The 12,013-nt window shown below is 38.8% G+C and overlaps 1 protein-coding gene across 1 annotated transcript; it reads right to left on the bottom strand.

Moving 5' to 3' along the window:
* Window positions 1-403: 403 nt before the first annotated feature.
* On the bottom strand, window positions 404-4,553 carry LOC103629274 (uncharacterized). Its single transcript, XM_020539798.3, has 3 exons — window positions 4,235-4,553; window positions 740-3,261; window positions 404-666 (listed from the first exon to the last, which is right to left on the bottom strand). The coding sequence occupies exons 2-3, from the start codon at window positions 1,422-1,424 to the stop codon at window positions 596-598; spliced, it is 756 nt and encodes a 251-aa protein (XP_020395387.1). The 5' UTR covers window positions 1,425-3,261; window positions 4,235-4,553; the 3' UTR covers window positions 404-595.
* Window positions 4,554-12,013: the final 7,460 nt, after the last annotated feature.

Here is a 12,013-nt window from a genome sequence, read left to right as displayed (position 1 = left end):
GAGTCCTATTTTTGTCTTTTGTGCATCAACATCATTTGCATCATACCATCACATCATATTGCATGACATCACATCATACATCATTTTGCATCGACACAAATAGTGGAAAAAGAAGGAAAATTGCTCCTTCAAACATACCGGCTAACCCATGAGGTTAAGTCTAGCTTCGACAAAGACTCATGAAAGAATGTAACAATAAAGCAAGATCCATGCTTTTGACAGAGGTATTGCCATACAAGGTTTATACTTTTGACAATGGTATTCTTATGCAACATTTACAGCGAGATCTTCAGGGTCGCTTCGGCAAAGAAGGGGGATTTCTTTCTTTCTTTATGAAGCGTGAAAAAAGGAAAGGTGTTTTTTCGCCTACGGCTCAAAAAACGGTACGTACGAAGATTTCACGCCTCACAAAGAAATATATTACATCATTAAATATACAAATGGTTGATAAGTGTTTCTTACAAAAGCAAAATTGTATACAAAAAATCTAATGTCTTAATAGATAAGCTCTAGTCATCCCCTTTTAAAACTTTGTCGGCAGCTTTGTTCAGTAGCCTGTTGATAGCTTCATCAACGGCTTCATTAGCAATCCTAATTACATCAAGTGCCCCTTCAGAGATGGACCAGCTTCAGTGTCGTATGGCTCCAGAGGGGGAGAGAGTTCAGCTGCACCACAGCATAAGTATCTGTTAGTTCTGAAGCTAGAATAATTCATGAACCTAAGTCACGATAGATGTACCTATAAGCCTTGCACGTTTAGCAGCTTCTTCGGTTTTTTTGGCTTCTCCCAAAGCATCATGAGACTCTTTTTCGTTCTTTCTGATAGCTTCATCAGTTATCTCTCGACCACCCTTTAGCCAAACTTCGTTATAAAATTTTCCATTTAGTGCAGCGGCTTCGGCTGAAGGGTTTCTAATATCGTTGGCTGAGAGTGAGAATCCTGACTGAACCATAACCTTGGCATGTTCGCAGCCAACCTTCTCAAGGACTGATACGGCTCCCCGAGCGCTGGCAAAAGCGCAGAAGTCTCCTCTACCGCTTAGAATCTCCTCAAAAAATTCGGCTTCGCCGCTAATCCACAGGATGTCCCTGTTTGGATCGCCACGGATAAAGTTTTGTTCTGAGGAGAATGTGCCAACCTTAGCAAACCTATTCTTTAAATTCTTAGCACATTCCGTAGCAACATTGTAGCACTCCTCTTTAGCTTGATGAAGCTCTTCAACATTTTTTTGTAACCTCAATAGTTCAATATCAGATATCTCACGTTTTGTTAGCTCCACATTGAAATTTTCAGTCATTTCGTCAAGTTTCTTTTCTAATTCTTGCACTTCAGTTCTGTGCAATTCGACTTGTGTGGACAGCGCATACTTCAAGTCTGCAATGCGCTTCTCATCTTTTAATTGCCTCTCTTCAGCCTTCTGCATCCTCTGCTCTACTTCAGAAATGCTAGAAAGCCTGGCTTCACTAGATTTTAATCTCTCCACCAAAGAGAGCAAGATCTTATACTTTTCAAGAGCTTCGTTTCTCAATGTTATGACCTCCGAACAAAGGTTTTCAATTGCTATTTGGCTACTTTCATCTTTCACATCTTTTTGAGCTTTTCAAGCTTTACTTAGAATTAAACCCTGGCAAACAAAGAGTGGACAAATAATAACGATAAGAATTACCACAAAAATAGTTCACCATAACAAAAATTACAAAATGACAAGCCAAAGTATACAAACCCTCAAGCTATTGTAAGCGAGGCTGATCCTTCGTCATTACAGACAGACCAAGCTCAACCTTTGGATACCCCATGTTGTCCATCATTTCACGGCAAACATTGATCTCTTTACTGTCAGGTAGACAGTAAAGGAAGTCATCCTCGTTGTCTCCTCCGTATACCAAGGACCCTTGGGGGTATTTCAGCTCCTTAGCATAGTGTTGCACTTTGGCAATTTGATCTCCTGATACCTGTTTTCCTGAAGCATGTCGAACAATGTAGTCCAAATCACCCTGGGGTGGTGCTTCGGGAGCAGGTGTCCTGGGCTTTTCTAGAAGATTTTCTTTCGCCAGCTCTACTAGCGTAGCTCCCGAAGGCTCTGATTTAGCATGAATAAAAGAATCGCTTGCAGTGGCTACTTACCTTGCATCTTCAATTTTATCATCAGAAACCTCAGTAGTAGCAATAGTGGGCAACTTAGTGGATTGTAAAATAGCATCCAGAACTATAACACCCTGGGGTCCACAAACACACCCGGAATGCTACTGAACAACACTTCTGACATCCATATATAAAATTTCGGCAGCATCCCCTTTGCAAAATTGCATAAATGAGGGGGGGGGCAACAGTGTATAAACATATATCATGACAAAAACATACTAAGTATTATTAATCGGCTAGCAAAGAGAAGTTAAACATACGATATGAACTGAATTAACTAGTGCGCACGACTAGTTAAAAGAAACAAACTTCCTTTGACAATAAGTTTCTAATTAAATCATGGCTGCGCCTGGGCAGCGTTATTGTGAGAGTGAAAGTGGACGTGCTGCTACTCCCCTCATTCCCAACATGTATCAAGTACCTACATTGAGTAATGCAAGAGTGAGATGACACATCTCAGCAAGTAAAATAATATCAAACTGTTTAACCACATAAGGACATTGTTTTACCACCACTTGATTCCACAACTTTCTTATTACGACGGTGCAGCACGTATACAACGTACAACACACCTAGTCACCACACCTCGCAGGTAGAAACCACAATAGTAACATAGTAATATCACACTTCATATATACCTCATGAGTGTAAATGTCTGCAAATGCAAGGATGACTTCTGCCTTCATACCTCTAAGGATATGAAGCCGCATCATACCCCTCCTCGGGCAACGTACGATGCTAAAAATGTACCGGTACGGTCGGACCATAAGATCACGACATAACTTCAAAATGCAAGATGGATGATGCGATGTGCATGTCATGCCTACAACACTTCATATAACGTGATTCAAAAAGATACTTCAACTTCATCCAAGATGGGAATCAACCACATATATCATAACCAAATTATGATCATCCACAATATTAGACATTTGAGAATTAATACTTCCAAACAAATAAACTTCATCATAGAATTCAATGATTAACATAATTAAAACTTATGCATACTCAATGACAGGGAATAGGATGCAAACCAAACGGTAGCAACCACCACTATATTTACTTGCCTTTACCGGAAGTTCGGGCAAATCCCTAAGTACGATCCGGAAGTCCACCACCTGTTTTTTTTGACACACAACTTAGTGCACCAATTTCACATAATCAGGCTCATAAACGACGAGGCACCTACGCACAAACTCAAACCCCGCCGCAGGTTACATCTCTCCCCACACCCACCAAACTGCAGCGGCGCTGCTTAATAATTTTATAACTTTAAAATTATGACAGCAGTGGTAACAAACAAAAACTCCAGAGTCATCTACATAAAATTCCCCATAAGTTTTGTATACAATTTATAATTAAATTTCAACATCTAATTAGCCCAAAACAGTCCACAAGATGAAACCTGTAATCTGTTTTTTTGTCTTTTGGACAGCGACATACCCGGATTCAAACAGCGATATCTTTTAAAATATAATTCCAAATCAAGCACATAAGTACTCATTGGAAAGATAAGACAAAGCCCTACATGATTATAATACTGGTTAACACTAATTACCCACGAAAAATTCCCAGAAACTACTAATACTACTGCTGTTCACCCACCTGAAAAATCTGTTTTTTGGGACAGCAACATAACCGGATTCAAACAACGATATCTCCTAAATTATAACTCCGAATCAAGCGTATAAGTACTCGTTGGAAAGGTATGACAAAGCTCTACATGATTCTCCCACTGATCCCCACAAATTGCCCACGAAAAATTCCCAAAAATCACTAGAACTACTGCTGTTCACCCACCTGAAAAATCTGTTTTTTTGGACAGCAACATAACCGGATTCAAACAACGATATCTCCTAAATTATAACTCCGAATCGAGCGCATAAGTACTCGTTGGAAAGGTATGACAAAGCTCTACATGATTCTTCCATTGATCCCCACTAATTGCCCACGAAAAATTCCCAGAAATCCCTAGAACTACTGTTGTTCGCCCTCCCACAAAAATTCTGGACAGCACCTCTACCGATTCGCATAGATAAACATATAATCAATTGAATTTTAGCGCAAAAACATAGATAACTTCAAGATCACCTTGAGTTCCACCTTTTTCCTCCTTACTTCCTCCCACCAATTCTCCAATTGAAACTTGCACCCACACGAAGAAGGTCCGACGAGGAAGAACGACACTTGGAGAAGAGGAGATGGGGGGGTGGCGGCTAGGGTTGAGGAGATGGCTGCTGCAAAAAAACTTGAGAATGGAGAGGGGGCGGCTGCAGCACTTGGGGAAGAGAGAAGAGGGAAGAGGGGGGGAGGGTGACGGCCAAAGGGGGGAAGGGGGGCGGCTGCCCACAAGGGGTCTTAAGAGAGGGGGCGGCTAGGGTTTTGGGGGGAGGGGGAAAGTGGGCTTCCCACCGCCGGATCGCGATCAACGGCCCAAAACCATTCCTACGCCAGAGCTCTCGACCCTCGCGCACAAATCAAACATAAATTTTTACTGTTTTACAGATGTTTACCTCCTAAAATTCCAAACCTCCCATAGCACGGGACCCGCAAGAGAAAACAAAGAAAAAAAAAGAGTAAACTTCAATTTCTCTTCTTTTTTTGAAAATTGGGTATCACACTCTACCCCCCTTAAAAAGAATTCGACCTCGAATTCCGATGCTTCTATCGGAACAACAAAGGAAACATTAATGAACCAACAAAAATCACACATAAAGAAAAGTTCGGGTACTTCTACCGCATCAGCTCCTCAATCTCCTAGGATTCTAAGATACGCAGCAGACGACACTCTAGAGTCTGGTCTTGCTACACAGGAATCGGCTCTAGCTCGATTTGATGGTCTGGATTCCGCAAATACTTCCTCCACATAAAGACATGGAATACATGGTGTACTCTGATCATAGATTTCAACAATTGCATATGCTAAGCCCAGCTGCCAACTCGGCTAAGATAGTAGACGGTCCTATATACCTCGGACAAAGCTTTCCTGACACCAAATCAATCATTGACATATGCAAGTACTTCAAGGAATGTATATATGAATGCACTGCATATAGTATTCCTATAGCCTAAACCAAACTTAGCCAAACAAGAGCAACTTCAAGAGAACAACTTAATGCTTGCATATTTCTGGATAGCAGCACAGCGGTTAATTGTTTTGTTTATAACTCATAAAATAAGCATCCAAAAATAATAAACTAGGACTTTATGGAAAACTTATAAAGTCCACTATACCCTTGGTATTATCTTCACAGCAAGATTTGACACTTAGAAAGGTCAAACAATGCTAAACGTAAATTCTGTCCAGACTTGGACAGAATTCAACTACTCAATTCAAAAATCCATAATTGGAGTCTCAGCCATCCAATTCAGGTGCTCCCAGACTTTTTAGAAAGCTAGTAAAATTGTCTATAATTCATTTATAAACATATCAGGTTAATTCAATGCATATCAAGGTCAAAAGACATGAGAAAAGCTCTGATGTCCAAATTTAGACAGATTCAGAGATCACACTTAAAACCACTATAACTTTACTTATAGATCTCCAAAAAGGGTGATCCAAAGTTTGTTGAAAAGATTAAGAAAGGTACTACAACTTCTTTATAATTTATAATAAGTTATTCGAAGTTTAAATTGGGCAAACAAGGTCAGTTTCGAAATCTGTACAGAATCTGCATAGATTCCAAGACTGGACTTGAGAAAATCATAACTCCCAAACTACTAGACCTATGGTCATGAAATTTTTACACAAGTAAGATAAAGAAGTCGGCTACAACTTTTATATATAACATCTCTACAGAAAAGATGGTTTACTTCATTGAACTAGCTGCATAACTAAAACTGGTCATGCAGACCCAACAACAAGCAATAGATTTTATTCAGGTTCATTACTCTTCTAAGATTAAGCGTTCATCGAAAGACTAATAACTTTAGGTTCTTCATTACGAGATACTTAGAACAAATATAAGTATAGAAGCAATATGATAACTTTTTAAACCATTTAAGCCTAATCTCACATCATGCAAACAGGAATCTGTTTAAGCATGCTAGGCCTGCCCACATATTCATCCAAGCACATTCTATACATTATATCATCCCATATAGGAACTCTCTTTTTTTTAATTATACTATACATATATCTATCGAATAACTTAGACAAATTGCATCTCAACCTAGACTTCACATGACGTAACTATTTCATACTTACGCAATCACGTCAATACAAGAAAACGTGGCTTCACAACAATACATACTGGCCTATTCAAACATTCCTTGCTATCTCTGTGTTCCAGCCCACGCTCCACATATACATAAACAAGATAACCATCCCAGCCACTACGACTATTCCCTCCCACCATACAACTTAATTAACATGGATTGCGACAAAGCTCACCACAACTAAACCAAACTTCCATGAAAAAAAATCACTAAGTAGAAAATTGACAATCAATAGCACAAATGTTCATTTTTTTCTACCTCTCACTATAAAAGCAATGGTAACAATGAAATATTGTAAAATCATCTAAACTTCATGATCTACAACTTTCGTATTCAAAGGATAAACAATTTTTTTTCATCTACCATTTTTAATTTGACTTGTAAGGCGACATACATGATCTGCCACCAGAAACTGACGAAACATGACACATAAATTCAAAATATCATAACTCCCTGCAGCTTAACAAAATTTTGCAAATATAAACCCATTGAAAAGATTATAACATTCTATAAAACTTTTATTATAATAAGCATCTCGAAATTGGTTTTCAAACCGATAAAATAATGTAACTCTTTTGTTGCAAAACTAATAGGATGGAAACAATGGACAACTAAAATTCAAAAACCTATAACTCCTCCTATACTCAACTTAAAACTACAACGAACACGCGTTGGAAAAGTTTGAAAATTGTCCATGACTTTTGCAATAAAGTTGCACCCAAATTTATCTTTATAGCCCTCAACTCTGCATGACCTACAGCTAAACTCAGCCCGAGATACTGCACATTGGAGATTCGACTTATAACCGGACAACCACCTCTCCCAATCTATTTAACAGACAATTACAAGTAAATACCCATTTAAAAGGTACTGAGAAGAACTAAAGTTTTGCTTAAAGAGAATTCCAAAATTTGGGCTATGAAACTATCAAAACACGGTCGATTTATTGGTGGTTATAACGACACCTAAAGTTTAGACACAACGGTGCAACAACTTCAGAGCAGCCTAACTCCAATTATATACAATGAAAATTACAAACCAATACTCTTTGGAAAGATCATGAAATTACTAAAACTTTCATAATCTAACAAAGACCAAATTATACCATCTTCAAGGTCTATTCTTCCGTACAAAATTAAGGCTGCTATAAGAAACCCATAACTCTCAAATGTTTAGACCAAACTGGTTGATTAAGCAACATATGCAAACATGAAGAAACCTACTACAAAACATTCTAGATAAGTGAAGCCTGATTCAACCTCCAACTAATTTAAAATGACTCCCAAAACCAAGCAACACCTTAACCACAATAAAAAAAATAATATAAAATGAAACCCAAGGCATTGGCAGGTGCAATCAACACTAGGATTTCCCACTACCAAATGGGGATGCAACTCCCCAAAGTCTTTAAACAACACTTTACCTAATAGGTTAGAACACTAAGCCTAACAATCAACGAATTCAACAATCTCGTTTGTTAATGCCACTAAGGTCAAACATCCATGTAGCGACAATGTATGAAACATCTGACATACCCGTCTCTAGCAGTATAAAACATGGTTGTTATTACACTAGAATTCAACTACTAGAGATCTCCACAACTATTCTGTTGATGTGAAGCAAATGGTGCTCATGTCATATAACGTCTTTTTCTCCTCTCAAAAGAGATAAAATTTGCAACACTCGTAAAGCAATGGAGGGATAACAACAAGAAAACTAATGTACTTCTTGACATAGACTCATGCAAAAGCTTCATAAATATTACTTTCAATACTAAAATAATAACACGATACTATGCTCAATAGGAGTAATTGGACGTCAATAAGACAATCCACATAACCAAACTACCTTGATTAACCTCACATACAACAAAACCTACTATTACTGCACTTGAACAATTTGTACCTCGTGATATCATAGGATGCAGTCAAAGTAGTACAATGTTGGCACTATATATATATAATGGGTTGTCAATATCGCCCACATGACTAGCCTGCAACAACTAAAAATTATGCATAGCCTTTATGGCTATTGAAACAAGCCATAGAAGGAAAACATGCATGACATAAAATCCACTTGAAACCACCCTATTTATTGTTAAAAATAAGGTTGCACATAATAAGAAAACCTATCAGGTAGACATGGTTGGACTTATCAATCTACGTCATCTCACAAATTCACTCGAGTTCTACCAGTCTAAAGATTTCATAGACATTACAACGTTGCCTCTGCTCTAGAGAGACAAACCAATTTTATACTAAGATCAAGTTAGCAAGTAGCCACACTATCCTAAAAAAAAGTGAGGCGCAAAGCATTGCCTCCATGGAAATATTATATTGATAAGTTGGGTTGTAGCCCAACATTCAATCAGACCCAACAACATGATAAAACTACATTATATAGTGTTTTCATACCACACCAAGCCGGATTAGACCCACTATACACAGACTCAATAAACAATCGGTCCTACAAGTACTAGAACCCCAAAAAATCCATTTAAAAAAAACAACCACAATCAAGCATATAGAAATATATGATAGTAATAGCTCAAAGATTTGAAAAACATCGCATAAAAAACATCATGACGATATGTATACAAAACAAGTACATTAGTAGCTTCACTTGCATAATAACTTCAATAACCACCACATCAAGAAACCATTATTAATTAGAAGTAACATATCATATCAAACATTAAGTCGTTAACGACATACCCCATCAAACCATAAAGGGATTTGGAGTAAGGGAATTCTAGTCATCTATACAATAAAATACTAATATGAAAGATATACGAACCCATACCCTTCCTATATGTGCAAGTGTGTCAAATTTATCTTCAAATTGCGTAGAATCTAAAGCCTATCCTCTGATACCAACTGTAACACCCTAGGGTCCACAAACACACCCGGAATGCTACTGAACAACACTTCTGACATCCATATATAAAATTTCGGCAACACCCCTTTGCAAAATTGCATAAATGAGGGGGGGCAACAGTATATAAACATATATCATGACAAAAACATACTAAGTATTATTAATCGGCTAGCAAAGAGAAGTTGAACATAAGATATGAACTGAATTAACTAGTGCGCACGACTAGTTAAAAGAAACAAACTTCCTTTGACAATAAGTTTCTAATTAAATCATGGCTGCGCCTGGGCAGCGTTATTGTGAGAGTGAAAGTGGACGTGCTGCTACTCCCCTCATTCCCAACATGTATCAAGTACCTGCATTGAGTAATGCTAGAGTGAGATGACACATCTCAGCAAGTAAAATAATATCAAACTGTTTAACCACATAAGGACATTGTTTTACCACCACTTGATTCCACAACTTTCTTATTATGACGGTGCAGCATGTATACAACGTACAACACACCTAGTCACCACACCTCGCAGGTAGAAACCACAATAGTAACATAGTAATGTCACACTTCATATATACCTCATGAGTGCAAATGTCTGCAAATGCAAGGATGACTTCTGCCTTCATACCTCTAAGGATATGAAGCCGCATCGTACCCCTCCTCGGGCAACGTACGATGCTAAAAATGTACCGGTACGGTCGGACCATAAGATCACGACATAACTTCAAAATGCAAGATGGATGATGCGATGTGCATGTCATGCCTACAACACTTCATATAACGTGATTCAAAAAGATACTTCAACTTCATCCAAGATGGGAATCAACCACATATATCATAACCAAATTATGATCATCCACAATATTAGACAATTGAGAATTAATACTTCCAAACAAATAAACTTCATCATAGAATTCAATGATTAACATAATTAAAACTTATGCATACTCAATGACAGGGAATAGGATGCAAACCAAACGGTAGCAACCACCACTATATTTACTTGCCTTTACCGGAAGTTCGGGCAAATCCCTAAGTACGATCCGGAAGTCCACCACCTGTTTTTTTTTTGACACACAACTTAGTGCACCAATTTCACATAATCAGGCTCATAAACGACGAGGCACCTACGCACAAACTCAAACCCCGCCGCAGGTTACATCTCTCCCCACACCCACCAAACTGCAGTGGCGCTGCTTAATAATTTCATAACTTTAAAATTATGACAGCAGTGGTAATAAACAAAAACTCCAGAGTCATCTACATAAAATTCCCCATAAGTTTTGTATACAATTTATAATTAAATTTCAACATCTAATTAACCCAAAACAGTCCACAAGATGAACCCTGTAATCTGTTTTTTTGTCTTTTGGACAGCGACATACCCGGATTCAAACAGCGATATCTTTTAAAATATAATTCCAAATCAAGCACATAAGTACTCATTGGAAAGATAAGACAAAGCCCTACATGATTATAAGACTGGTTAACACTAATTACCCACGAAAAATTCCCAGAAACTGCTAATACTACTGCTGTTCACCCACCTGAAAAATCTGTTTTTTTGGACAGCAACATAACCGGATTCAAACAACGATATCTCCTAAATTATAACTCCGAATCGAGCGTATAAGTACTCGTTGGAAAGGTATGACAAAGCTCTACATGAATCTCCCACTGATCCCCACAAATTGCCCACGAAAAATTCCCAGAAATTCCTAGAACTACTGCTGTTCACCCACCTGAAAAATCTGTTTTTTTGGACAGCAACATAACCGGATTCAAACAACGATATCTCCTAAATTATAACTCCGAATCGAGCGCATAAGTACTCGTTGGAAAGGTATGACAAAGCTCTACATGATTCTTCCACTGATCCCCACTAATTGCCCACGAAAAATTCCCAGAAATCCCTAGAACTACTGCTGTTCGCCTTCCCACAAAAATTCTGGACAGCACCTCTACCGATTCGCATAGATAAACATATAATCATTTGAATTTTAGCGCAAAAACATAGATAACTTCAAGATCACCTTGAGTTCCACCTTTTTCCTCCTTACTTCCTCCCACCAATTCTCCAATTGAAACTTGCACCCACACGAAGAAGGTCCGACGAGGAAGAACGACACTTGGAGAAGAGGAGATGGGGGGGGGGGGGTGGCGGCTAGGGTTGAGGAGATGGCTGCTGCAAAAAACTTGAGAATGGAGAGGGGGCGGCTGCAGCACTTGGGGAAGAGAGAAGAGGGAAGAGGGGGGGAGGGTGACGGCCAAAGGGAGGAAGGGGGGCGGCTGCCCACAAGGGGCCTTAAGAGAGGGGGCGGCTAGGGTTTTGGGGGGGGGGGAAGTGGGCTTCCCACCGCCGGATCGCGATCAACGGCCCAAAACCATTTCTACGCCAGAGCTCTCGACCCCCTCGCACACATCAAACATAAATTTTTACTGTTTTACAGATGTTTACCTCCTAAAATTCCAAACCTCCCATAGCACGGGACCCGCAAGAGAAAACAAAGAAAAAAAGAGTAAACTTCAATTTCTCTTCTTTTTTTGAAAATTGGGTATCACAAGAACACTAGCCATTCTCTTCTTCCTAGGAGTCATTGTTGCAGTAAATGATAGCTTCAGCAACCCTGTCACAATTGGAGGATTCAGCAGTTTTGGTTGTTCTTCTGCTATTTTCTTTGTTTTCAGCTCTTCTACCGGATCGACACTAGCTTCGAGTGGCATGGCAGAAACTGTTTCCATAGCTAAGGGGACAGCTTCGACACTCTCAATAAACTTCACCT

Source organism: Zea mays, chromosome 6 (genome assembly GCF_902167145.1).
Source record: "Zea mays cultivar B73 chromosome 6, Zm-B73-REFERENCE-NAM-5.0, whole genome shotgun sequence".
NCBI classification, from domain to species: Eukaryota; Viridiplantae; Streptophyta; class Magnoliopsida; order Poales; family Poaceae; genus Zea; species Zea mays.
The sequence above is the reverse complement of the archived record's forward strand: the minus strand, read 5'-3'. Positions and strand labels throughout refer to the sequence as shown.

Coding starts and splice junctions, on each gene's coding strand:
- LOC103629274 (XM_020539798.3), bottom strand. CDS start 1,424: ATGCAGAAGGCTGAAGAGAGGCAATTAAAAGATGAGAAGCGCATTGCA. Junction 667..739: donor TAAACGTGCAAGGCTTATAG/GTACATCTATCG, acceptor GCTGTGGTGCAG/CTGAACTCTCTCCCCCTCTG.